Here is a 26,298-nt window from a genome sequence, read left to right as displayed (position 1 = left end):
TTAAAAAATCATAGGTATTAAAAGTTTTAAAAAAACTTTTATTAAAAAGTGGTTGTTTTTCTTTCAGGTTCACTCTGTTGTTGAAGAAATGGATGGTTTGGATGATGTTGAAAACAGTATGCTGTACTACAATCAAGCTGTTATTCTGTATCATCTGCGTCAGTATACTGAAGCTATATCAGTTGGGGAGAAGCTGTACCAGTTCATAGAGCCTTTCGGTATGTACATAGAAAGAAGAGTTTTAATTCAATAACTACAAAAGGATCACTACCAGACAAGTGATTTGTAATTTGCCTGATATGGCTCTAAAAAAAGTAGGTAGGCTTTGGAATGAAGCTTATGTTTTACTTGTATCGAAGACAGCAATTGAATTTGGGGGGAAGGCACTTTCAGGGCATTTAGCAGACAAGTATAATGAAACTGAAATGGATTTTTGACATCTCTAAAAGGTATTTATGTAAATGATATGAACAAGCTAATTAAATAAATTAAAATCTAGTATTTTGAGTCATCAGGCAACTTCATGGGTAGGTGTGTTTTTGTCAGGCACCCACATTTTTAAATACCTGCATTAGGCCATACATAATTGTATGTGCTCATATCTGAATATAAAGTCTCGAGCTCTAATGAGCTCTGGCACCCTGTGTAGTGTAATTGCCATACTTGTATTAAATAACTTCAAAATCCTCATTGAATTATAGAGGTAACAAGGCTGAAAGATGTATGTGTCTCCGTAAATTACATAAATACTACTATGTTTCTCCTTCAATTCCTCCTAGTTTTCAGTATGTCTGTTTAGTAGCTATCCTGAGAAGATAGCCCAGCAGAGATAAGTTTGTATGGAATCCTTTCAAGTTCTATGGGATTCTGCATATCTGCATGGTGGGGCTTTTTTATGTAATATATGTATTTTTCTCATAGTGTTGCATAGATGCACTTTATAGTCAGGTGGTTGGTTTTTGGTTTGGTTTTTGTTTTGTTTTTTTTTTTGTTGTGTTTGGAAGGATTGGTATTAGAGCTGTAAAATCAGTTTTACTTCTTTGCTTTCTACAGAAGAGAAGTTTGCCCAGGCTGTCTGCTTCTTGCTTATAGACCTATACCTTCTAACTTACCAAGCTGAGAAAGCCTTGCATTTGCTTGCTGTTCTGGAAAAAATGATTTCACAGGGCAACAGTAACAGCAAGAATGGAAAAAATGAGGTGAGCTTAAAATGAGTGCCACTAAGTCTTTACATGAAATATGCTTTAACACAGCCCAAAAATACTTTTATAAGACTTCTGAATTATAAAACTGTTAGATCGCCTGTAACTTCAGACAGCAGCTTATACGTGTTAGTAACTGAGTTAGTTTTATACAGCAGCTGTTTATTCCCTCTGTTTCATCCTTGTCTCCTACTCCCAGGGAGCTAAGAAGTGTTTTAAGTCAGACGGTTGTGTTGGAAAGACAGTTGTTTTCATGGTCAAATATAATTAGTTTTCCTTATTTGTCTTGGATTATGACTATGAGACTCTGAATTTGAAAGGGAAATCGGTGTCAGAGGGGAATTGCAATTGCATGCCAAAGGATAAGAAATCAAGCATTTTTTTTACGCAGTATCTGAAAGTATGAGGAATACTTTCAAATGAAATCTTTTGTATGTGTCTTCTGAAAAAAATCAATGGAATGACTAGTGGCTTGAAAGTGAAAAAAGGACATTTCAGTCTTTTCCCATTGATGGATTGTCATACTTAAGATAAAATATTTTCTCTTTAAGTATATAGTAATTCTATTGATGAAAATATTAAAGAGAGACTAGAATGTACATATAATCCTTCTAGGTAAGAGAATTCTTAAAATGCTTCAACTGCAGAGCAACATAGTGTAACACTGATGTTAATATAGAATTCTGCTCTTCATAGGCTGTTGTGGCTGTTCATGGGTTCTGATTGTTAAGCTCGAGTTACAGTATTTGGTGGGATGTGTATTTTTTGACTGTTAAATAATTTTCTTCTTGTGCGATTGATAAAAATAGCTTATGAAAGAATCTGTAAACTGAATTTAAAAGGTGACTAATAGTAACACTTCCCTTTTTCTGTTTGACAGTCGGGTAATAATACAAATAAAGATTCCTCGAATCAAAAAGCTGAAAGCGGAGCTTTAATAGAAGTTGCTAAATCTAAGATACATCAGGTAAGTGTCTGCATATTACTTATACAAGTATATTAGTTCAAGTTTTTCTTAAAAACAAGTACCATCTGCTTCACATCCAGTTCAGCATGAATTGTGATATTCTGTCTTGAATTTCATGTGGGAAACCAAAAGAATTTATTTAACTCTTCATTTTTTAAGAGCCATGTAAAGGAAAAACTGACCCAACACCAAAAGAACCCCACGATTTCAGTCCTCACAGTTTGTCATAATTTTTTTTTAAACTACAGTTAGCTGCACTGACCTTATATCTGTCAGACCTCCAACAGTCTAAATCAGCAGAGTTTTTATTTCACTACTGTTCTGTAGAAAAATATTTGAAGGATCAAAATGCTTCTTTATCAGCATTCACTAATTGGTGTATTCGGTTTAGTAGGTGAATGTCTGGGATTAAGAAGTTAGGTTATTTTAATTAGTTTGTCATTTGAAGTGCTAGTATATGTTTGAATAGACACTAGCTGTTGACCATTGAACAGAATGTGCATCTGTTTACTGTGAATGCAAAATATATGCATTTATTGTTGAAGGTCTGAATATAATGTCTTTTTAGGAAGGCTTTTTGAACAGCTTTTTACTACCTGGCTTTAAGATGCACATGAAGTATTCTGTAATAAATCTCTAGAAATAGTTCATCTTGCAAACCTGCACAAGTTCTTGGGGTTGTTTTTTTTTTTTTTGTTTAATAAATGTAATTTTTTAACAGTATAAGGTGAGAGCCTATATCCAGATGAAGTCACTAAAAGCATGCAAAAGGGAGATCAAGTCTGTAATGAATACAGCTGGGAATGTAAGTATTCTCAAAGCTAATGTTTTTCTAATGTAAATCTGTTCTCTATCTTAAAATTGAATTTTCTAACTTTCTTTACAAAGCAAGATCTTACTGCAAATGGGTGTCTGAAATAATGCTTTATGCAGTCAGTTGGGTTTGTAATCTCTTCACCACAAGTAAAATTAGTGTAGACTTTTCTTACTTGTGCTGTTTTCAGTTGCTCAGAAAATGCACTTTATGATTAATAATCCCAAATTAACAGTGAATCACTATATAGTGAACAGGTTCAGTTTGCTTTATAATGTAAGCAGCGCAAGACAAGTTTTAGTTTACTATGAATGTCACGGGTATTACAAAGGTCTGATGTCAGTGGTGATTTAAATCGATTCATAAAAGATTAATTCTGTGATATGCTTTTTTTGTTTTTGTTGAAATTTATTTGAGGCTTACCTCTTGCTAGAAAGCAGTTTCTTTTTTTACATAGGAGTTCTCAACTCAGAATTACGTCCACCATCCCAAATAAATTCAACATTAAATGAGGAGCAGGGAATGGGAGGAGAGCACTTCCCTTTTGTTGCCAGCCTCAACAGCTACTAGTTTGACAGAACTACAACAGTCTCTGTTGGCAGACCAGGAAGATCACAACCCAGGAGGAAGTTGTTGAACTCCGCAGGGAGGGAACTGTTGGGTAGAGTGTACTAGAAGACAGGTTGGAGGAAGATCCTCCTAAATAAAAAGGAGATCCTCTGCACTTAGCCATTGCCGGGACAGAGTTCTCTAGACTGGTGTTGGGTTTTAGAGCAGTAACAGTGTATGAATCATTTTGTAGTTCAGAGGAGGTGAGTGTAAATCATGTGCTCAAGAAAGAAATGCTACTTCTTGAAAGTATTAGGGCCTAGGCCCATTTATTTTTAAAATGGCAGTAGAGGCCAGCTGTGGAGTAATCTAACACTAGCAGTGTAAATCATAAACCAAGAGGTAATTAATTGTTGTTTTCTCCTTCACAGTCAGCTCCTTCTCTCTTTCTTAAGAGCAATTTTGAATATTTGAGGGGCAATTATCGTAAAGCAGTCAAACTTTTAAACAGTGCAAACATTGCTGAACATCCGGGCTTCATGAAAACAGGTAAAATAGAAAACCTTCATCCTGCGAGCACTTAAATGTGTAGTATAATAGGAGTACCCATAGATATTAATATAAAGCATATTAATGATTACTTAGGAAACTAGGCCCTGAATATCATGGGTTTATATGCTGTATATGTTTTAATCTTTCTTGTTGTGCTTCTTCATGTAACACTGTTGTGTTTTTCACTGAGTGTTCTTCTAGAAAATGCAGCAGTTGTCTATGAAAATGAATTTGTGAAAGTGTAACTGTAATATTTGCAAGGCTCATCTATGTGTCTAAATCATGACATGAAACAAGTAGCGATGTACTAGACCTAGAAATGGGATTTCAGATTGTACTCAAAGAAGAGAGAGACTATAGCAGTTATAATGATGATTGTGGGGAAAATGCTAATGTTCCATGAAGTGTTTGACTTCTATTGTATGCCATTTTACATTGCTTTTATATCTAGAAAGTATATATGTGTAGACATGTACAAAAATTTACCAGCACATCAGTGTGTATAATATTTAGATACAACAGTTATTCATATACTATAAATATATATTCTGTGTTTGCATACTGTGTATGGTATTATTTAAATATATTTGAGATTTTAGTTGACTGTTTAAAGCATCAGTTAAAAAATGCAGTGAGAAAGCTGTGTTTGGTGTTAGGATTTTAAAAAAATCACTTGTACTGTAAAACTACTGAATTCTAAATAATTTTTTTAAATTCTGTATTTACAGATAACTTTAATAGAAAGCATTCAAAATATTTCCATAATGCCTATTATGGCATATTTTGACACTTCTTTTAGAATTTACTGTAACTTACCTTTCTGTCAGTTTTTATGTTTAAAGTTCTCTTTATAACTGAAATTTTTCTGGAAAGTTTTATTTTCATACACCTTTTTTGTACAGTAGAATGTTCACTTAATAGTCTTTCTAGGTTATGATTAAAACATTGGTTAAGTTGTTAATAGTGTATTTCCTGGTGGTTTGGATTTTTAAGCTGGGGTTTTGTGGGCTTTTTTTCTATCCATGAAAACCCTGTAATGCTTCAGTTACCAGCAGGTAAGAGTTTCATTTTCTGTCCTTTGTAATTTAGAAGGAACTTCTTACAGTGTTACCTAAACATGATATATTTAGGAAGGAGAGTGCATTTCCTGTTTGTTTTAGGTTGACATACTTGTTTATTTTATAAAATTTAGGCAGGTAATCTCACTTGAGAATTTCCTTTTCACAAGAGCCATCTGTCAGAAAACTTGAAGTACTTGCATGCTAAGCTGTATGAAAACCTCCAGGTGAACTTCTGTAGCTTGCAGTCTGTCATACTGGCTTTATACCTGGTTATCCTAAAATATGATGCTTGGTAGCTGTAAATCTGGCTGCTTCACATTTCAGGTCAATTGTGTACTAGAACTAGAGTGGTATACAGCAATGTAGGTTATTAAAGTGCTTGCAAGGCAGAGACATAACTGCATAACCTATGAACATCTCACTGAAGAACATGTTTAGTAGACTACCATAGCATGCTGACCCGTGAAAGAGTGATGGGAGCATTTTACAGGCTCAGTGGTATTTTTCAGTTTACAAAAATGGTCTTTTGTTCTCTCAGGTGAATGCTTAAGGTGTATGTTCTGGAACAACCTTGGCTGCATCCACTTTGCAATGGGAAAGCACAATTTAGGAATTTTTTACTTTAAAAAAGCCTTGCAAGAGAATGATAATGCATGTGCACAACTAGGAATGGGCAATTCAGATCCAGGTAAGGCTTTTAAGAGATAAAAACAGATGGTGAAAGAGGGGAAAGTGAATCAAGAAAGCAAATGATAGGAGCTTTCAGTAACTACCAGCAGAATTCCTGTTTCATCTCTTTGTAGGGGAGCAGGGTAAGGAGAGTGAGAATTTTGATTGTAACTTGACTTCAGAGTACAGTTGCTGTTGCCAGAAATAGATGATGATTAAATAGGTTCTTTTTTTTCTGTTTTCTTTGATGTGTCATGGGGCTGGGACAGTTACTTCTCCCTTGTTCATAGTCTTGGGCCATCAGTCAGGGGGATGTGACAAAATAAAGTTCCTGTTCTAAAGTTTCTTTAAAATCTAGTTACTATCACGCGTTACTGCTTTTCCCATTCCTCCCCTGGCCCCGTATCGAAGTGCAGTCTTAGGCAGCAATGTCAAGATAGAAAATGTTTCATGCTTTGTTACAGCAAAGAGGTTTTCTTCTGGAATTTATATGATTAACAAAAATGTGTATTCTCACAAATCTGGGAATCAGTATTTTTATATAATGTTTAGCTTGAGTGGTTGGCATTTAATGAGCTTCGACCTTTATTAAGAACACAGAAAAAGAATATTGAGCAACCTTGGTCTAGTGGAAGGTGTCCCTGCCCATGGCAGAGGATTGGAGCTAGATGGTTTTAAAATGCCCTTCCAAGCGAAACCAATCTATGATTCTAATACAATTAATTTGTCTTTGATGTGGAAGGAGTACACAGAGGGAGGCTAGTGGATTTTTGTGATGAAAGGGGTTTGGTTTGGGGTGTTTCCCACAGCTTCTCTCCTCCTCCCAGTGTTACGTTTCTGCTCTCCCAAGCTGCACATCCAATCTAATGTAATCTTTTCTGCAGGTAAAAAATTTTCAGGGAGACCCATGTGTACACTACTGACTAACAAACGGTATGAATTGCTCTACAACTGTGGAATTCAGCTCTTGCACATTGGGAGACCCTTAGCTGCCTTTGAATGCCTGATTGAGGCAGTCCAGGTTTATCACTCAAACCCTCGTCTTTGGCTAAGAATAGCAGAATGCTGCATTGCTGCCAATAAAGGGGTAAGTAGATTTGCAGATTCCTTATTTTGATTGTAGTTATGAGAGGCATGTGATCACAGAAAGGAAGAAATAGTACCTTGGGTTGGACTATACGTTTTAAAGGCCTAATGTTGCAACACCTCTATGTAAATCCATATTATATTTGTGTGTATGTGTGCATTTGCATTTTTAATCTGAAGCTGCAATAGGTGGAGGAAAGACACCACAGAAACTATGTCTTGATACCCAGTGTTCAATTAACTTTTCTAAGATCAGAAGAATTTGAATAGGCTATATGAAAGATTGGCTTGAGATCAAACAAAAGCATGTAAGTGCCTGTTAGAGCTGCTCCTCTATAAAGTGACAAGTTTTTTGCTGGAGACACTGGTTAAGCTTGGTTTTGTTTTGGTAATTTACCATCACAGCCCTTTGACATTACAGCTCATAATCTGAATGGGTAGTCCTAAATTGGTTTGCAGCACATTGGATTTCCCAAAGTCATCTGATGGTTTACCTTCCTTGAGCAAAACTTGTGAAATAATTTTAGAAATACAAAGTTTTTTTTCCAAATAATATATTTATTATTCTCTAATAGACATCACTTTATAACAGGAAGCAATATGGTTAATGCTTTCTACTTAAAATGCAGATACTAACATTATTGGTTTGATTTACTATTTATGGGTATTTTATGATGCCTCATACTCATTTCATATTGGTTGCAAAATCTTGGGGTTTACATAAAACATTTATGTGGTAAGATATAATATATGGTACATATTTTTAATATATACCATATATGATTTTACATGCGATTTACATAAAATAATAATATATAAAATATATAATATTATTACCATAATGTAATACTAGATAATATATATATTATAATAATATAAAATAATAATATAAAATAATAATCCCCATGTAAAATCATATGTGGTATGTATTAAAAACAACAAAAATCCAGCCCCACAAGTTAATTCTTTTGTGTGTGTGTATGTGTGCGTGTGAATATAAGAATTGAACTTGCTCAAGATTTTTTCTCTGTGCTAATTTCTGTACTGCCAAGGATTTTTGTATCTGGATGGCAGAAATAACGAGGTGAGATTGGAGTCAGTGACCATTTGTGTATCCAAGGACAGAAAATTGTGGCTGCTCTGAAGGTTTGATAACTCACTTCAAGGCTTGATGCACAGAAACAACTTTGATAACTTTTTTTGCTGATACTTTGAGGTGGAAGGGTTGTTTTTCTTCCTTTGTTTCAAAAATGTTTCACTGAAACATCTTAGTTTTTTATGTTTATACTCTGGGAGTTGCATTTACTGCTTTTGAAATGATGAGGTTCTAGCGTAAATCTTAGCTGGAGTAGTAGGAGAAAACATGCATCTACCTAGTAGAGAGTCTTTGTCTTTAAGGCTAGATGCTACAGTGTAAAAGGTATAACTGAAAGTATGTTGCTACTGTTTTAACAGACAGTAAGGTTGGGGGCTTATGTTTTAATAAATATGTTTATTGGATCAGATTGGTGAATAATACTGTTTTAAAAAAAGAAAATATATAGCATATGTCCTAGAACTTTATTGGAAGATGCAGACTCTTGTAGAGGACAAGTATGTGGTTATAGAGAAGCTTCCTTCCTGGGATGTTCTTAATTAATTATTTACAGGTTTTTTGATGTACAAGTGATACAAACTCTTTAAAACTTATTTTCCCTTTTTTAAGGAATTAATTTGCATGAAACCTCTGCTGCTGATCTTTCCTTCTCTTCATGCAGCCAAAACTCTTCAAAGTTCATTTATTTCCTCACTCAGTTACTACTAGAGGTTGAGAAGCAATATTGTAGTGTGCTTAGCCTAAAACTGGCATAGACTGAGGAAGCAGAGATGAACCTTTTTCATCCTGAAGTAGTCCTGATCACAGCTGCTGGGGAACTGAATCCCTAGCTGCTGAGGTTTGTCATTTCTCTGCTGGCAAAGTTTGTGGAAACCTGCTGACAGCAGATGTATTGCATGTCATCTGGGACATACTGGTTTTAACCTGTTGATCCATGTCTATTTAGGATAAGCCTGTTTGTTAAAATTCAGAGGGATTGGGACAGGATTATTCATTCTTAGAGCAGGAAACTGCACCAAAATAGTATGTTTGTGAAATTAAAGAGATACTGTACTCGATTCCCTGTGAAACTGTCATTCACCCTTGTGTGTGTGTGATGATGTAATCTGTAACTGAATGATCCCATGCAGTTATTTCCAGACTGTGTCCGTTTCACTCAGTGCACAGGGTGCATGGGATTAATTGAACAAATGGTTATACTGACTCTGTTCCCCCCCATCAGAATTCTCTCTTCCCTCTCTGAGTGGCCTGTGTGCCTTATTTACTGCACATTCCTCAAATCCTTCAAAATAAAAAATTCATAACTTTTCCATTGGGAATTTCAATGGTGCTCATTATTTTGGAATCTCTATTTCAGCAAATGTAAGGAAGATATTCACAGCTTTTTTATAGGAGAGGTTTGCTTATATCCCCATTTCACAGACACAGCATTGAAGTTTCAACTGTTGGGCCAGATGATGCCAGGCTTCTGAAGGGTAGCTTTCTCCCTGCTACTGATGTGATGTTGTGGTGTACCAGACAGCTTGAATTCATGTCACAAAACCAGCTTGCTGCTTCCTAAATTTGTAATTGTACAAATTGTACCAAAAAAAATGACCTTTCATTAATGTTGATGTTTTCGTTAATGTTTTGTAATGTTAATGTGTTTGGTTTTCTAATGTTAATGTATGCCCTTAAAGTTAAAGGCAAAGGAAGTGTCTTTAATTTATAAGATAGATCTGCAACATGACAAGTGAGGCCCTAATATCAAAGGTGTGTTTAATTTAATCTTGTAACTCAATTTGCAATAATCCTTGATATCGAAGCATGGATTCACAATTATACTCTGGACACCATGCAGAAAGGAAATTTCACTGAAGCTAATCTTCACCTGCTTTAGTATTTTAGTTTATAAAATACCCATGGAAGATGATTCCCTTCTGCATTTTTTCAACACCTCTTCTAAAATGTGCTGCATATCCAAACTCATTGTATGTATCTTTTTATTTGACAGTAAATGCCATCATGATGTCAATAATTTTTCTTTACAATAGATTCTGATAAATTTTCTAAAAAGTGATAGCTATTTAAAATACAGTTTTTCTTTACAACTGTGACACTTCATCACTAATTTTACTTACCAACAAAGTTGTTAAGATGGTAAAACAACCAAACCTCAGTAGATGTAGTGTAGAGAGCTTTGAGTCCTGAGACTGACAATTAGAGTGATTTTAAGTTAGTCTTAAATGTCTGCATACTCAGAAATCTGTTAATTTAATGTAACTTTGCGTATGTTGTGTTTCAGCTTCATGCTCCCTGTGGAATGGTTGAGGAAGCTTTTTTAGAGGGTGTTTTGAATGCTGTGTAAGCAGGGAGAGAAGTTGGCAAGTTTTGCAGTGCCAATTCTGAATATTATTTGTCAGATCATGATTTCCTTTTTGATATCCCTGCAGTTCTTTTAATATGATTTAGTTCATTGCTCTTTTGCTTTCAAAACAGAGGAGAAACTAGGTCGGTAGGCCATCAGACAAACTGTCAGAACTAATCGGGGTTACGCTGTGTGCAGTAAAATGCCTTTGCAACACAAAGACAATAAAAGGTGCCTGATCCTTCATGGTACTCAAGATTTCAAACTGTACCCATATAAACTATTTATTCTTACATTTTAGCAGCTTCAAACTTGTCTTCCAGCTTTCACTCATTTTGTCAACCTTTCATTCAACAGCCTTGATATTTTAGTCCTTTTTTTTTTTCTTCCTTTCAGACATCAGAACAAGAGACTAAAGGTCTTCCAAGCAAAAAGGGAATTGTGCAATCTATAGTAGGTCAAGGCTACCACCGTAAGATAGTCCTAGCATCCCAGTCAATACAGAATGTTGTTTATAAGTAAGTAAGATTTCAGTGGGCTGTTTATTTTTGTTATCATAGCCTTGTTAAGGATACCTGTCTGTTTATCAGGCGTTTTCAAAACTGTAATGGAATAACTGTTCATTTTGTAATTATTAATAAATATAGGGAAGACAGAGGCATGCTAAAATGTTTGAGGAGTCCTAACATCATGTGCATGCCTCCTCTATGGTGGCCAGCAGAGGGCCCAACTGTGTATCTGTTGTAACTAAGAGGGATTAAAGCTTAAAACTGATTTACCTCAGATTCATATTTCTAGTTAGCTAAATCTTTCCCCTTTTTCTCACTAAAAAAATACATCTTTTTCACTAATCCACTTTTCTAAAGTTCATGGAGAATCTAGTTGCTCTGCCATAAAACTTCAGGAAGTGAAGTCAAGAAAACCAAGACAACTTGTAATTGTTTTTGAGTCTCCTCACTCTATTTGGGCATCATGGCATACTTTTGATAAATAAGAATAGCAAGATACATACACCTTCATAAGTTAAATTTGTTATATTAAAACATGATTTCATTTTTTTTTAGATAAAGTTTTCTCTGCATTCAGATCTTTCTGGAGCTCTGCTTTTACTGTTTTAGTAGGATTGCTATTTGTTGGCTAACTTCTGTGTCTCTTTAAGCGATGGGCAGTCCTCAGCAATACCTGTAGCAAGTATGGAATTTGCAGCAATCTGCCTAAGAAATGCCTTGCTGCTGCTCCCAGAAGATCAGCAGGAGCTAAAGCAAGAAAATGGATCTAAAACTAGTAATCAGCTGGGGGGAAATACAGAGAACAGTGAAAGCAGTGAAGCATGCAGGTAAACAGAATTGCATATAAACCTTTCTGTCTCTGGGCTGACAGTCTGTGTCTGCTATCTCTCCTGTTTGGCCAGCAGAAAAAAATAACGTGTAAATTCTCTCAGTAGTGTTGGGATATCCAAGGATATTGTTTAGCTGTTCATTGTTTTAATTGCTGGAATGCTAGTTTAAGACTACGAAACTGAGTTAATTCGTACCATTCGTAACAACTTTAATCAATGAGACAGTGGCATTCATTTTTTTTTCCCTGGCCATCTTTTTTTCTGTGGTGCAAATGTTATGTTTTCCAACACCCTTCCACTGTGCATAGTGGTATTTCTCTAATTGTAAGTGAACTTTCACATGTTACAGTGATTTTATGTGTGTGTGCACGTGCACCGTGTACTTCATTCAGTATGAAAATGTCTGGCAACTCAGCTGTAAACATTTCCCCATGATCTGATTTGACATTCATCAGCCCTAGTATGCTTTGTCAAGTTTGTTTTAGACTAGAAATGAGAAACTAGATTTAGAAGATAAGTAGGAAAGCAGCATGGAGCTATTGCTTAATAAATCGCTATTTACAAAAAAGAGTTTTTTCTTAAGCTCTTTTTCTCCTTAAAGATTCAGAAAAAGTAACTTGTAGGCAATATCTGTCAAATGTAAACATTAAATAGCAGGAAGGTAGTTTTGGTTTGTGTTTGCTTGTTTTGGTTTTTTTTTTGTTTGTTTTTTGTTGTTGGGTTTTTTGGTTTTTTTTTTTGTTTGTTTGGTTTTTTTTGTGTGTGTTTATCCTGGTGCATCCAAAACTTCTTTCTGAAGAGTAACTTTTCTAGCCATGGCCTGTGCTTTCACTAATGACCATTTTGAGAAGGGAAGAGTTACAATAACTAATCTGTGAAAAGTGGCTATGTTAGAACTTGGACTACTTAGTAATAAAATACCCACGATGTTTTTGTCAGACTCAAGTACAGATAAATTTTAAGAAGATAGGATCCATTTGTCACCTGCCAAGGATTTACTGCACATATGCTGTGTTGCATAGGCACAGCACAGCATATGTGCAGTGTGCGAGAGACACAGCCTCTCTATTCTGAGGTTGCCTGGAGGCAGGCTATGGCTAGGGGCTGGTGGCTGTTACTGCTGCAACCATATTTAAAGTCTATTTACTGTTCTCTGTAACCTTCTTGTCCCAATGACAGTCTTTCCTGACAAGTTACTAAATGACTTATAAAACTCTGGGGGTTTCTGTGGTTGATGTTTTGGGTTTTTTTTGTTTGTTTGCTTTCTTCTTCTTTCCTTACTGAGATTGGCGGTTGTGAACTAACTTTCTCTGGCAAGCTGTATGCGGCCCATTGAGATGAAGCTTCTCAGGTTTAAATGAGAGGTCAATTTGAAGCTTATGGGGCCCACTAAGGGGCAGTGATGAAAACAAAATGGTGACCCTTACTCAGACAAGACCTCCTTTTTTGTTTTGGTTGTGAGGTGGTGGTGTTTGGTTTTGTAGGAGTGAGGAAAGGAAAACATGTGCTATATGGGAAGATACTTTACTACCTTTGCTTTTAAAACCAGATGCTTCTTCATCTTAAAAAACAACACAACAGCAACAACAGAAAAGCCTCCCTCATATCTTTCAGTTCTCATTGCCAATTTCAAAATATCCAGCAACAAAGCTGGCTGTTCTTGAATGTGTGTCACGTTCTGAAAGATTCCCTAGGAATTTTTTACTTCTGACAGAGGAACCTCCATGAGAAAAGAGTAAAATGCATAAGGCATTTGAAGAAAATCACACTAATTGAGCAGGATGCTTTTGGAGCAAATGCCACCAATTGAGCAGGCTGATTCTGAGGCAGATTCTTGCTTATCCACAAAAAACAGTAAACACTTTGAACGGTTAAGGGTACTTTTTAATCTAATTTTTGGCAAAGCCATGAAGTATCTACACTACAACAGCATTGAGTACAGTTTTCCTTGGTGTCTGTTGCTTTCCGTTTTGAAGGTCTAAGTTGGAAGTTACCTGTTTGTAATAAGTAGATATGAAGCTGCATCAGTTTAAAAGTTCGTGTTCAGTGGACAGACTCTTCTGAAATAATTGTAAAAATTAAGTGCAGCTAGAAGTCTAAAGTAAGGTGCAGAACTTTGTGTGTTATTTTCTAGATTCTTTATGTAAGTAGTTTTTAAGATATCTGAGGAGAGAACTAGTTTACTGCTTTTCTTACAGGCTGAAACAAAAGAGGCTACCAATGCAGCAAGTTCTGTGTCTCTCCAGTTTAAAGTTCTTGTCCTATTGAGAAATAACTCAAGGCTGTGGAGAATGGTGTGGGTCGTTTGGTCTGTCAGTCAAATCCTTCCCAGCAAATGTCTTTCGTCTTCCTTCTCACACAGGATGGTTTGGATAAGAGCATGTGTCTCAATTTCTGCATAGTTTCATTTCCCTGCTTTTTAGGCTATAGAATTTTTGCTGTCCTTTAAATGGAGTGAATAAATATTGATGCTTATTGCACTAAGTTTTTTTTAATTGATTATTATTTAGTCACTCTTTAATACACTGTTTTTATTCTAGCAATAAAAGTCATGAAGGGGATAAATTCATTGCAGCTCCACCTTCTTCGCCTTTGAAGAAACAAGAATTAGAAAATTTAAGGCAAGTAAATAATATAAAATTATTATAAAATATGAAGCTGTGCTATGATTCTGGAGTCATTCCTAGCTTTTTGTTTGTTTGTTTAAGCACTTGCAACACTGAATTGTAGCTGTTAATCTAAGGATGCCTCTTTTCAAATGTGTGTGCTTCCTTTCTTCTGGGCTTTCAGTTCAAACAAATAGAAACCATCCAGAATTTCAATTCAGAAAGTGGATTTGTCTGTTTGATCCCACGGTTATAAGCTTAGCATTATATGTTGTGCAAAAATAAAAGACTGAGTCCCATAATGACAAAGCTGAAAACATGACCATGGCTACTATTCTGGTAGGTGGAATAGGTGGAATTACTGTGTGGTAGCTTTTCTCTTTAAGGTCTTGATAAAACTAGTTTGGAATTCAGCCCCCACAACATTGTATACTTGTTTGATGGGGGAAAAAAAGGAAGTGGTGGAAGCAGCTACGCTGCTTTTAGATGAGAATGATGCTCCTTTCAGCAGCAGTGAATCAATAGTTTGCATTTAAGAGAAAGAAGAGTTGCTGGTGTCCAGGCATTTGACTTCCTCACCATGGGAGAACATAGGTAAAATTTGACTGTAGATTTTTTTTTCATGTTCTCAAAGGTATTTAAGTTACTTGTTCAGTAGTCTGAGGGCTCTCCAAACAGAGTAACTCCCATGTGTCTAAATAAGTATTGTGTTATCTGGAAACCCTTTACTTTTCCCCAACAAGATTATCATTCCCTGCCAATGTTAACTATTACAGGTGGCTGCCAGCCTGCTGAAAATCTCTCTTACTATAAAGCATCCACCTGTTTAGGAAAAAGAAATCTGTTTTAAGTTTCCATTATGGACAAAGCATACAGTAATTTCCTACTTAAACTCTTGGGTAAACACTCTGTTCCAGCCTAAAACCCAGGTAACCTGTCTTTTATAATGACCAGCTTAACCTTTGCTTTGCTCCACTCATTTAAAAGCAATTTAGCAGGAATCTGTAAGGAGACTTTAGTGAGACCCTGATTATTTATTCTGAAGTGGTACAAGAGCGTGCAACTCCAAATAGAAAGCACTGGATTAAAAACAGTGGTTGTGGTTTTGGTTTGGGATTTTTTTTTTTTCTCTCCTGACTGTTGAAAATGTGGTTGCTGCATGTCAAAATTACATGGTGTCACTTGATGGTTTTCTTTTTTAATACATAGTTTTTTCTTTCACAATCAGCTGTTGTATCTACTGATGAAACCTGACAACATGTCAGGAGAAACTTAATCAGTTTAGCAAGAATTACACACTTCTGGTAAGGAACATCATATAAGGAAAGGAAAAGCATTGGTTTGCTATTTTGCCATGCTAGCTTTGGTGGCTAAACCCAGAGGACCAGACATCCCTAGAATGCTTCTGCTAAAACTACTTCTAAGTTTCTGTAGACGCCTGTGAAAAGCAAAATACGTTATGCTCAAATGTTAGTGTATTCGTGTAGACTTGTTCACTAAGGAGCTAAGTGAAAAAATGAAAATTCTTGTCTAGTCAGGGAATATTAAGAAAAAATACTGAATGGTGGCAAGGATTATCCTGAGGAATAGGTGTCTATTCAATTCAGTTCTTTTCTGTGAAGTCACTGGATTATAAAAAACTCTTGCTTCTAGAACTGAAACAAGCAACTCAAATGCTTTTTTTTGCATCATTTTGTACAGGTGCACATACTCCTAAGAGTTTAAAGTGATTGACTTTGCCCCTAAATAGTTCTTAAAAATTAAAAATACCATGTAGAAAAGGCTTGTGTGTCATATGTATTGTTTGGTAGTTGAGCAGACCGTTCTCACATTAAGCAATAATTGCAAGGTTTTAAAAGCACTAAGCAGAAGTCTGAGGACACCAAGCATTGCTAAGAATTGATGCATAGGCAGTAGAAACTCCAGGTTTTTCTTCTGAGTTTCTTCTAAACAGTTCTGCTCCTTGCTGCTTCTCATCCTCTGAGATGCCAGTTCCTCTGCTCTGCTCTCAGCCTGTGGTATGTTTCACCACACTGGAACAACCCAACACTGTTGGGATATATCAAGAGTAAAGGAGGTCTGGTAGACCACAGTGCTACTAAATTTGAAATTTTGTAGATTGTATTGTGAAAGTTGAGATGGCTAGCAACAGCCCTGGTTATAGCCCTTTTCTCCCTGCATTGAACAACTTTGTGTGAGAATGTTGATTTTCCCCTACCGAGCAGCTAGAGATGAAGGAATAGTTTGATCACCTGCTTTGTCCTGAAGAGAGATGGACTGCAAACCCTTGATGTAAGCCATATGATCCAATTGTACCTTCCCCCACCTTTCTTTTGACTCTTCAGCCCATCATTATGCTTTATTTTATTTTCTTGCATATTGTTGAAGTGTGCATACCCTAGTATTGTATATGGTATTCCAGGACAGTCACTGACATTGCTGATAATTTCACAGGTAATACTGTAAGGCCCACGATTACCCACTGATATACCTTGTCTCTTCTCCCCCCAGCTGCCCAGTTTTGCCTCTTTTATCCACTTAAAAGGTTGCAGTGGGATGTTTGGCCCTGTCACAATACTGAAAGCTCAGAATGCTAATCGTCCCATGGCTGTTTATCTCTCTTCTTCCTCACTCTCAGCCACTTTATAGTTCTTCCCCATCTCCCCTTTGCTGGTGCTGAATTTCCCCATTTGACTAAGCACCTTCTGCATTCTGTATTTCTTAAAATTTTGGATAGTATTGTCTGTGTTGAAAGGTAAAAAGCAGAGAGGTTATAGCCACTGTTGTGCTCAGCTAGTAGAAATTATCTCACGTTAATGATGCTTTCTGAACAGTTTAGAAGTGCAGTTTTTGATGTCTTCATAGTAAATTTTGAAGAACTAGATTTGCTCTGGCTTGCCCTTTGCCTGAGAAATAAGCCAAGTCAGACGGGGAATTTGGGTTCTGTAAGCTTTCAGTCTGTGTGGGCTGACAAATCCTGTTGCCTAGACCTACACAAGAGGCTGTTTGACATAATCTGGCAGTTTAAAAAAAAAAAACAGTTTTTCTTTTTCCTAGTGCAAAGGCAGTCTTATTTTGGGCATGCAGAGGCTCACTGATGCTGGAAGAGTGCCACGCTCAAAGGCGACCTGTGGCGTTTTGTCAGAATCCTGACCAGGGTGAAAAACTAGTTTGTCTTTTCCCTTGTGCAATTCTTCTGCTCCGGTTAGCTGTCAGGTCTCCTGGAATCTCCTGATTCCAACAATGGATCCAAGTGTGCAAGAACAGTACTGCAGGGAAGAAAGCCTGAATGTTTTCCTCTTCTTTAGATGGCTATAGCTGAAGAATCTTGCTCAGCTCCTACAAGGCTTAAACAGTGATGGGTCTTTAGAGCAGAGGAGTAGGTTTCAGTTTTGCTGGGCTAACTGTTGTGTGATTGGAGTGTGTCTTGTGTTTGAGTTCATGCATTCAGATGTACAAAAAGGCTTTTAAAATGTTGTGGGAAATAGAAGATACCTATTGGTATAAAGGCCAGTAGAAACCAACTCTGCACACCTTGACTTGTATTTAGCTGGTGATGCTTTGCATCTCTGCTGGTTTAAAAGCTGTGCTTCCTTGGGGCAGAGATGAAAAGAGGCTGTTTAGGAACAGACTTATTACAGAAAATTAAAAAGAAAAGAAGTTCCCTTTCCCCTCCCCGGTCATAATCTTTCAGAAATATTTTAGGTTTGAGATTTGAGCTGGGGAACCTTTCCTCTCCCTCTCTCAAGCTTTTGTATGTGTTCAGATTTAATGTGACATCTGGGCACAGTGCAGAGGAAGTGGGGGGTAGGGAGAAATACTGGAGAAGCTTCTTATCCTGCTTGTGTGTAATTAAGGAGCATGCCTCCTGGGAAAGGGGAATAAAGGCACCCCAGGTCCTGCCACGAATTACATGACTTATTGCTAGACCGAAAATGGGCTTGACAGTTGCCAGAAGGTTGGCACGGTAATAGCCCACCTACCAGCGGGAGAGTCAAGGGCTTTCCTCCCATTGCTCCCAACATGAGACCCCACTAAGAGGATCTGCTCTTCCTCCCTGGAGAAAGACAGTCTGCTCACAGCAAGGTGTCTCAGGCAGAGGCTTGTGCCTTTAGGACAAGGCAGCCTGCATTGAATAATGTCTTACCAAGTGGAAAATAACCCCAAGTGCCGTGTTTGGGAAGGGAGAGGGCAGTTATTACAAAGTGTGAAGCTTGGCCTAATAATGGCATCCTGGCATAGAGATATTGTTTGGAGATGGAAAATGCAAGTAGTTCCGATTTTATTACAGAAACTGCCAGATATTTGGGGGTTTTGGAAAGATAAGAAAAGTTTGTGATGGCAATAAAAAGCCACAGATCAGTCGGAGTCTTGGCAGCAGGTTACAGCTCTCAAAACTGGAAATACCAAATTCTCCAGTGTTTGTTGTCTGCCTGTGTGCAAACGTTGTAGAATACAAGAGTGAAATGTGCTACAACTTCATTGATTCCTGTTATGTGTCTAGAGATTTTACCTTGCTGAAATCTACAAATCTGCAACCCTTTGCTGCAGCGGGGGGGGGGGGCGCATACAAATCTGAGTCCAAACAAATAAAAAGAGGGTGAGAAAGAGAAACCATTCCTGAGAAAAATTATAAAAATATGTGGTGAGGTCCATCTTTCTTTAATCTGTTACTTATGGTCCAAATTGCAAAATCTTACTGAGCAGACTGTGGTGATCCTTGGTTTATAGACCACAACGTATGTATCTCTAATTCAGAGAATGCGATTGAGGCCATAGATAATGGAACACTAGCTCCTTCATAGATTGATGCAAAGGCATTATTGCAAGTTCATGATTTATTTTTTCACCAAGACATTTAACAGCTGCATTTGGAATTGCAGAATTCTCCATTTAACATATTGGCTTCCCCCCCTTTTTTTTTCTTTTTGTTTTTTCTTTTTCCTTCCAGGTGCTCAATACTTGCGTGTAGTGCTTACGTGGCTCTGGCTTTGGGTGATAACCTTATGGCATTGAATCACGCAGATAAACTTCTTCAGCAACCAAAGCTGTCAGGGTCTCTTAAGTAAGTCTGATGTGGTCGTTTCTTCTTTCTTAGCCCTGCTTTTTGCTGGAGAGTTCAGAGTTGAAGCTTCCAATGTCTGTAGCTGCTTGCCAATTCTGTATCTGATGCAAAGAATTGCTTGGCCCGCTCCTGTTCTTGTTGAAGCCCTGACTAAATGTTCATTGACACGCAGGAACGTGAGTCCCCTCCTTTGTGTATGAATTCCATGTAATTCAGAATCTATCGCTGCTTTTGTTGCTATTTGTTAATCTCCAGCAGTGGCAGGACCATCTGGTCTCTGTCCTTATTCACTGTGGGGCTGCACGTGCTGGCGCTGGCACAGCACAAGGGGTAGGAATGAGCAGCTGGGGGTAGACAACATCAGCCCAAACCGGCGTTCTGCTGAAAAGCTCCCTTACGAAACTATGGCCTCAGATGGTAAGGTTTGCTCAATAGGGTACCAGATCTTGGGTGTGTAGGACTTTCACTTCGCTGCTACTGTTGTGCTTATAGTTTCCATTCTTCACTTTCTCAGTTCTCATTTGACACTGTATTTTTGGGAGGATATTCAAAGCTCATTCTGTTTCTACCCACCAGTTCTCATATATCTCTTTAAGCAGCTTTAGCTCCATCCTTCTGACCTTGTATGTACATTTAATTCCTATATCATACACAGAATAAAATATATTAGAGGTTTTTATTGTAGTACTACTTTTCAAAACTGATAACGTATTTACAGAAAGCAAGCTAACTTGCGCTTATTTTGGTATGCAGGCAGCATACTCTAAAATGGTCCACACCAATAAAAGTATTTGGCTCCTATGCTCCAAACTATTGCTGGAGCTCATCTTTTTGCACAGTCATTGTACGAGCAAGATTTTAGAGGAGTTTGCAAGGCACATACTTTCAGGAAGGCAGTGTTACCACTATGTAATGCAAGAAATGCTAGCTGACAGTTGCTTCGGGAAAAACAGAGACATGTCTCTTGGTCCCAGGAAGCAAAGCTTTTGTGCATACTGGGAATATTAAACTGTTCCTGTTTTCTTAGATGAAATAATTTGCATGTAGAATGTTATGTTTTCTATATCAGTTCCAAGTTGCAGAATTTATTTGGGACAACTGACTGATATTCTACCTGATTATTTTGTAATTCATTACAACCAACTGTGCAGTCAGTTTGAAGTGTACTGTTTATAGCTGCATAGAACAAGCATGAACGTTTTTTGCTCAACTTTTGTTTCAGATTAAATATTTGCAAACTATGCTCTTGATTGACAGGATTTCTTCTGATCCAAAATTGAAAGAGAAAGCTACTGAGTAGCTGAGCTGACCTACAAGTGTCAAACATTAGACTTGCTTAAATAATTTGCAAAACCTGCAGTTGGAAAGGTGTTTGTGCCCTGTGGACAGGCCTGTATAGTTGCTGTTCTTAGAAATGTAGCTATTATCAGAGACTTTATTTGATTTTTATTGAATGGAAGGTCACTTAACACCTTAAATTATACAAGTATCCATATCCTGGGGTGTTTTTATAAGGATTCATTTTTTAATTCTCTGAGATAAAGCCATACCAAGGCACTGTCTTGCTGGACTGGCAATTCCTGGGCAAGAATGGTCGTAACTCAGGTGCAGATGTTTTTAACAACATTAACACCTAAAAGCAGTAACTGGCAGAACTGGGTATTGTGACAATACTTTCTAAGCAAGCTAACTTCCGCTCAGGTGTTTCAAGTAATAGTTTTCATGTACTCACATTAAAATCTGCGTTCAGTTTGTCCTACATAACAAACTGGGGCTTGTTAAACTGATATTTGTACCTAACCCTTTGCTGTTGCAGGTTTCTTGGGCATTTGTATGCAGCAGAAGCTCTCATCTCTTTAGACAGAATATCTGATGCCATCACTCATTTGAACCCGGAGAATGTCACTGATGTTTCCCTTGGGATCTCTTCAAATGAGCAGGATCAAGGTTAATGAACCCACACTTCGTTAGAACTAGTTATGCTTTCCGTTGCTTTCCTGCTGTTAACTTCGTATATGCAAATACAGTGATGATTGCGACATCTTAAGTGACATGAATTCTTGAGCAAACTGATATAATTTCCGTCTTTAATGCCAGACTGTGAAGAAAGAATTAAATTTGTATCTTTGTGTTCTTTTTGTAATAAGCTTTAAAAAACCTCACAGAACATGATGGGGTTTGTGTTTCTTTTTTCTTTGCAGGGTCAGACAAAGGAGAAAATGAGACAATGGAATCTTGTAAGTACCAGACACTGCATAGTGTACAGGAAGTTACTTGGCCAGTTTGGAATAAAAATGTAGTTTCTTTTTCTTTAATTGCAGCTAGCAAGCAGACCCCACAGTGTTACCCCAGTTCAATCACATCTGCACGAACAATGATGTTATTTAACCTTGGAAGTGCTTACTGCTTGAGGAGTGAATATGACAAAGCTCGAAAGTGTCTTCATCAGGTATGAAAAACAAATCTCAAGATAGCTTTGGGGACAAATGTGCTTTTTTCAAAGTGCCATTTAGATCACAGCAAATCCTGGTGATTCCATAGCCTAGGCCTATTTGCAGACTTTGCTGAGATGGTGGTTCTCTTCTGTCTTTATGAACCGATCTCTATTAGTAACGTAAAATTAAGGAATCCAAATTTCTTCATGTGTAAATAGTTCAGTACCACTATGGGAAGCACTTTTTCTTCTAGGCTGTATCAAAAGAGTGGAATATGACTAGGAAGCCGTTTCACTTTTTCCAAGTTTGTTTGTGTGTCTGTGTGTTGTTCTTTCTTTTTAATGGCTTAATAGTGATTGTTATATTTCAGAGGAGGAAGTTCTTGAGGGCCTTGAGTTTACTTCTCTCTTATCAGTTATAACTCACCATCTAAGGTATTAACTTTAGGACTGTGAGAACATACTGCAGTGCACTGGAGATATGTTCCTTGCCTGCCTTTTGTCCAAAGAGTTCTCAAGCACTGCTTTTGAAACTCTGTCTTCACTTAGCCTGGCTCATTTGGTCTTTCTTATGGCTGGGACCATCTTTTTCAGTGATGATGTTTGTTTGTCTCTTTTTGTAGCCATTCCTGTCTGTCAGGAAAGACTACTCAAATGATTTGTTGAGATACAAGAGTCTTCCAAATTACTTCACAGTAGTTGTGTAGTGAACAGATTCAAATTCATTGAGGTTCTCAACTGTTTAAGGGAGTTGTCTTCGTTTTTTTTTCTCCCAAGACTTCTTAGGATTGGGCAGGTGTCTGTGTTTGGCCTCTGCAGCATGTGTAAAGCCCAAAGGAGTGTAAGGCCACCTGTGGATGTAGAGTATAGCAGGTGTCTGCATCTGCAATAAATTAATGAATTTGACTTTGTAGCCAAAAATATTTATATATGGAAAGCTAATGATTAATCCCTGTTAACTTTGTATTCTGAACTTTGGAGAAGTGGAGGTTACTTTCTTCACCTGTCATCTCACCAGGAAACCACAATAGATTGGCCTAGGAATTTGTCCTGGGTTCAGCAGTAGCAGTCATTTTTCTCCTTCTTAGTAGCTGGTGCAGTGCTGTGGTTTTGACTTTTTGCCTGTGAACAACACTGATAACACCAACGTTTTTAGTTACTGCTCAAATGTTTACTCTGACCAAGGACTTTCTGAGGCTCATGCTCGGGGGGGGGGGGGGGGGGGGGGGGGGGGGCTGGGAGGAAGCAGAGACAGGACACCTGACCCAAACTGACCAGAGAGGTATTCCATACCACAATACATCATGCCCAGTATATAAACTGGGGGCAGTTACCCAGAAAGGCTAGATCACTGCTCGGTCAGACTGGGTAGCGGTTGGTGGGTGGTGAGCGGTTGGAGCGGTTGTGTTCTCTTCCCTTGTTATTTTCCCTTATCATTATTATTATTGGTGGTAGCAGTAGTGATTTGTGTTACACCTTAGTTACTGAACTGTTCTTATCTCAAGTCATGGGAGTTACATTCTTTCGATTCTCCTCCCCATCCCTCTAGGAGCGACTGAGCTTAAACCATGACAGAATTACAGATTCGTATTAACATGAACATATAGCAGATGGTCCTGCTAACTAGTGTAAAACAATATTTTCTTCTCTCCTTGCATGCGTAAATGTGCTGGAGTGTATTAGTTTGAAAAAGTCTTTAGTTTAGGATTTGTTACGTGTTTTTGTTAGCTCAGATGGTGGTTAACAATCTTGTCAAGGGGCACTTTCTTTAAGCTGGATGTTTCTCAAGCACTTTTTCTCCCCATCCTTTTCTTTTTCAATAAGGCTGCTTCTCTGATCCACCCCAAAGAGATCCCTCCGGAGGCTATTCTGCTGGCTGTGTATCTTGAATTGCAGAACGGTAAGTAAGTTTGGGAATGTTCTACCAACCTGGACATAGGATACAAGGGAAGGTGGGCAGTAATGGTCATTCCTAGTCTTTATAGAGCTGTGACATTTTGAATGACACCCTTTAGGTCCTATCATCTTCATTTTACACTGCTATGGATCCCTGTATCCACACCCTCAATTCCATAGTTTATTGCCATCCTGGTCTTGACTTCCTAAACATTCATCTTCAGAGCTGAAAGCTTCTATGCTTTTTGCAGGAATCTTTGTGCAGGAATCAGCCATCTTGGATAGTCTCTGTAAACCTGTGATGAGGTTTATACTATAAAGAGGGTTTGAAAGGCTTTTCATTAAGACAACTGCAAACCAGGTTTCCCAAGGAAGCCATGCCAAAGCCTGTGTAGGAAGTACTGCAGTGAAGCTTGCAATATTCATAACTCTCTCTTCTGAAACCCTTCCTTCTTTTTGAAGGTTCACTGTGTTTGCATGGAAGAAAAACCCAAACTATATAATGGGGAACTGGAAAGACTGCACTTCAGTTCTGCAGCATGAGCAGACTAGTGCAGCTGTGCTACACTGTCATGGTTGTGGACCTGTGCCCCTTGGTGCTTAATGTCCTCATGCTATGAAATGTTCAGTGTGCTTGTTTCCCTTCAGTTGTCTCGCATTGCAGGCAAGCAGTGCACTCGAGCATTTGTAATCAGAATTGAGACTTCTACAACGCCTTTCTTACAGAGGTATTTCTAAGTCGGAATTTTGGAAACCTTTGTTTCTGCAACAAAGTAGTACAGAGCAGAAAGTGGGATTTACATCTCTCCTTTGAAAATATATAATCAAACAGAGCTACAGGCATTCTTTTTTGTTCTATAAATGGCAACAGAACACTGTATCTCTTCTGAAACAAAAACTTTAGTGAAAGGAAGTACTTGATAAGAGGGAGAAATGTTCTTTCTTTTCAGACTAACAGGTTTTCCCTTAGAGTTTTAAGGTTTAACAAAAAGTAAGTTTTCTATTTACATTGGTGTTTATTTGATGGGCTGTGCATACAATTGAAAATCAGATTATTTTAAAAGCATGTTGTAGAAACCCTCTTGACATTTGCATTACTGTCTATAACATCACATTGTGGGGGCATTTTGTGTGAGATCTAGAGTCTTGCTGTGTGAATGGGAGAGGTGCCCTTCAGGAATTTAGAAGGTGCTCTGGCATCTTCCAGATGTGAGGTGATGTCTTCACTAAGAGTAGGCAGAACCAAGCAATACTATCTTTTCAAATTAAATGTCTAATGCTTTTCATGTCCATGTCACCATTTCACTGAATAGGAAGACTACCACTGTATGTGGCCTGGGCCAAGGGCTCTGTTCTGAAAACAGTGATTTATGGGTCATACAAACGCACTCGGCTTTGTTGGGGCTTTCTTTAATCAGCAGTTGTCTTGTAGGTAACACACAGCTGGCACTGCAGATCATCAAGAGAAACCAGCTTCTCCCTTCTGTGAAGACACTCTCGGACATGCGGAAGAAGCCTGTTTTTCAGCTGGTGCACTCCATCCAGCCTATTCAGATGCCAGCCTTTACCACTGTTCAAAGGAAATGAGGTTTCAACCTCCAGCTGCCCTGCCCACCAGGACTTGGGATTTTGTATAGTTTTTTAACCTATGACACCTGCATACCCCAATTGGTGGAGTGTGTTCATTTATGTAAATTTTTAATAAAACATGGAAACAAAAACGCAGGCTTGGAGGTGTTTCCTTAAAGGAAGGTTGGTATCGGTTTTGAATGTGAGTGGCAGTTTACTTACCAATACAAAGCAGCTAACCAAGCGTGTAATTCAGCACTTTTCAAAGAGACTGGAAGGAAGTGACAGGAAGGAGTACCATTTACCTAGTCGTGTTGGCTGCTGTGTTTTGACACACATGAGCTATGAGTTTGTATTCCTCAAAGAGGCTCTAAGTTAACAGAGCTATGCTCCACTTCCCTGACGCATGTAGGAGTATGGTCCTTGTTGTGGCTTAATCATAGGTGCAGGAGAGCATGCTGGTGTAAGCATCGGGCCAGGTTTCCTTCTATTGTCTTCTAAAGTGGTGAGTGGGGCTAGTGAGCTGGTTGGTAAGTGACCCCTTCTGCTGCTTATAGGCTGCAGGCCATGGACTGCTCCCACAAAGCCCAGGGGCTCTGCCTGCTTCTGCCTCTTCAGCTCAATGGGAAGAACCAAAATGCAGGTTCCCAAAAAGGGAAAGGTGCAAGAGGTGACTGGTCAGCAAGGACAAAACTCAGTGCAGCTGCTCAGCCTTTGCCAGCAGAGCAAGGCCATAGGGGTGAAGGACAACAGGCAGCAGGCAGTACGTGCTCCTAAGCGACCAGTGCTGGGAAACACTGTTGCTTCAGCAACATGAGGGTTATCAGTTTTGTGTTGGGTTTTATTTTTTAATTCTCCTGGGGTTTCCTTTGCCCTGAAGGAAGGTGTAATGGTGCAGGTACAACAGCTGTAAGAAACAGGATTTGCGTTTAGGTCTGGTTGGTTTTTTTTTCTTTTTCAATGCGGTTTTTACTTTAGAATAATACCTCTTCCAAAAGCATTTTCTTCCTTTTGCTTGAACCAAGAGGCTCCAACATAGGAGCATA

At 38.0% G+C, this 26,298-nt stretch overlaps 1 protein-coding gene across 3 annotated transcripts in view; it reads left to right on the top strand.

Moving 5' to 3' along the window:
• The window catches only part of CNOT10 (CCR4-NOT transcription complex subunit 10), a 35,359-nt gene extending 9,955 nt beyond the window's left edge, over nucleotides 1-25,404 (top strand). For all 3 annotated transcript variants that reach the window (XM_057400248.1, XM_057400247.1, XM_057400249.1), the window contains 16 exons: nucleotides 68-218; nucleotides 1,054-1,199; nucleotides 2,083-2,169; nucleotides 2,891-2,974; nucleotides 3,964-4,081; nucleotides 5,684-5,833; nucleotides 6,699-6,901; nucleotides 10,740-10,861; nucleotides 11,503-11,679; nucleotides 14,223-14,303; nucleotides 19,240-19,353; nucleotides 21,170-21,300; nucleotides 21,555-21,590; nucleotides 21,675-21,802; nucleotides 23,612-23,687; nucleotides 25,116-25,404. In XM_057400248.1, the coding sequence (XP_057256231.1) occupies nucleotides 68-218; nucleotides 1,054-1,199; nucleotides 2,083-2,169; nucleotides 2,891-2,974; nucleotides 3,964-4,081; nucleotides 5,684-5,833; nucleotides 6,699-6,901; nucleotides 10,740-10,861; nucleotides 11,503-11,679; nucleotides 14,223-14,303; nucleotides 19,240-19,353; nucleotides 21,170-21,300; nucleotides 21,555-21,590; nucleotides 21,675-21,802; nucleotides 23,612-23,687; nucleotides 25,116-25,270 (1,959 nt within the window). In that variant the 3' untranslated portion in view covers nucleotides 25,271-25,404. The remainder of the gene's footprint in view (nucleotides 1-67; nucleotides 219-1,053; nucleotides 1,200-2,082; nucleotides 2,170-2,890; nucleotides 2,975-3,963; nucleotides 4,082-5,683; nucleotides 5,834-6,698; nucleotides 6,902-10,739; nucleotides 10,862-11,502; nucleotides 11,680-14,222; nucleotides 14,304-19,239; nucleotides 19,354-21,169; nucleotides 21,301-21,554; nucleotides 21,591-21,674; nucleotides 21,803-23,611; nucleotides 23,688-25,115) is intronic.
• Nucleotides 25,405-26,298: the final 894 nt, after the last annotated feature.

Source organism: Pezoporus wallicus, unplaced genomic scaffold (assembly GCF_028554395.1).
Source record: "Pezoporus wallicus isolate ANWC-B61680 ecotype Strahan unplaced genomic scaffold, APGP_CSIRO_Pwel_v1 contig_8276, whole genome shotgun sequence".
Taxonomy (NCBI): Eukaryota; Metazoa; Chordata; class Aves; order Psittaciformes; family Psittacidae; genus Pezoporus; species Pezoporus wallicus.
This window is presented reverse-complemented; position numbering and strand designations above follow the sequence as displayed.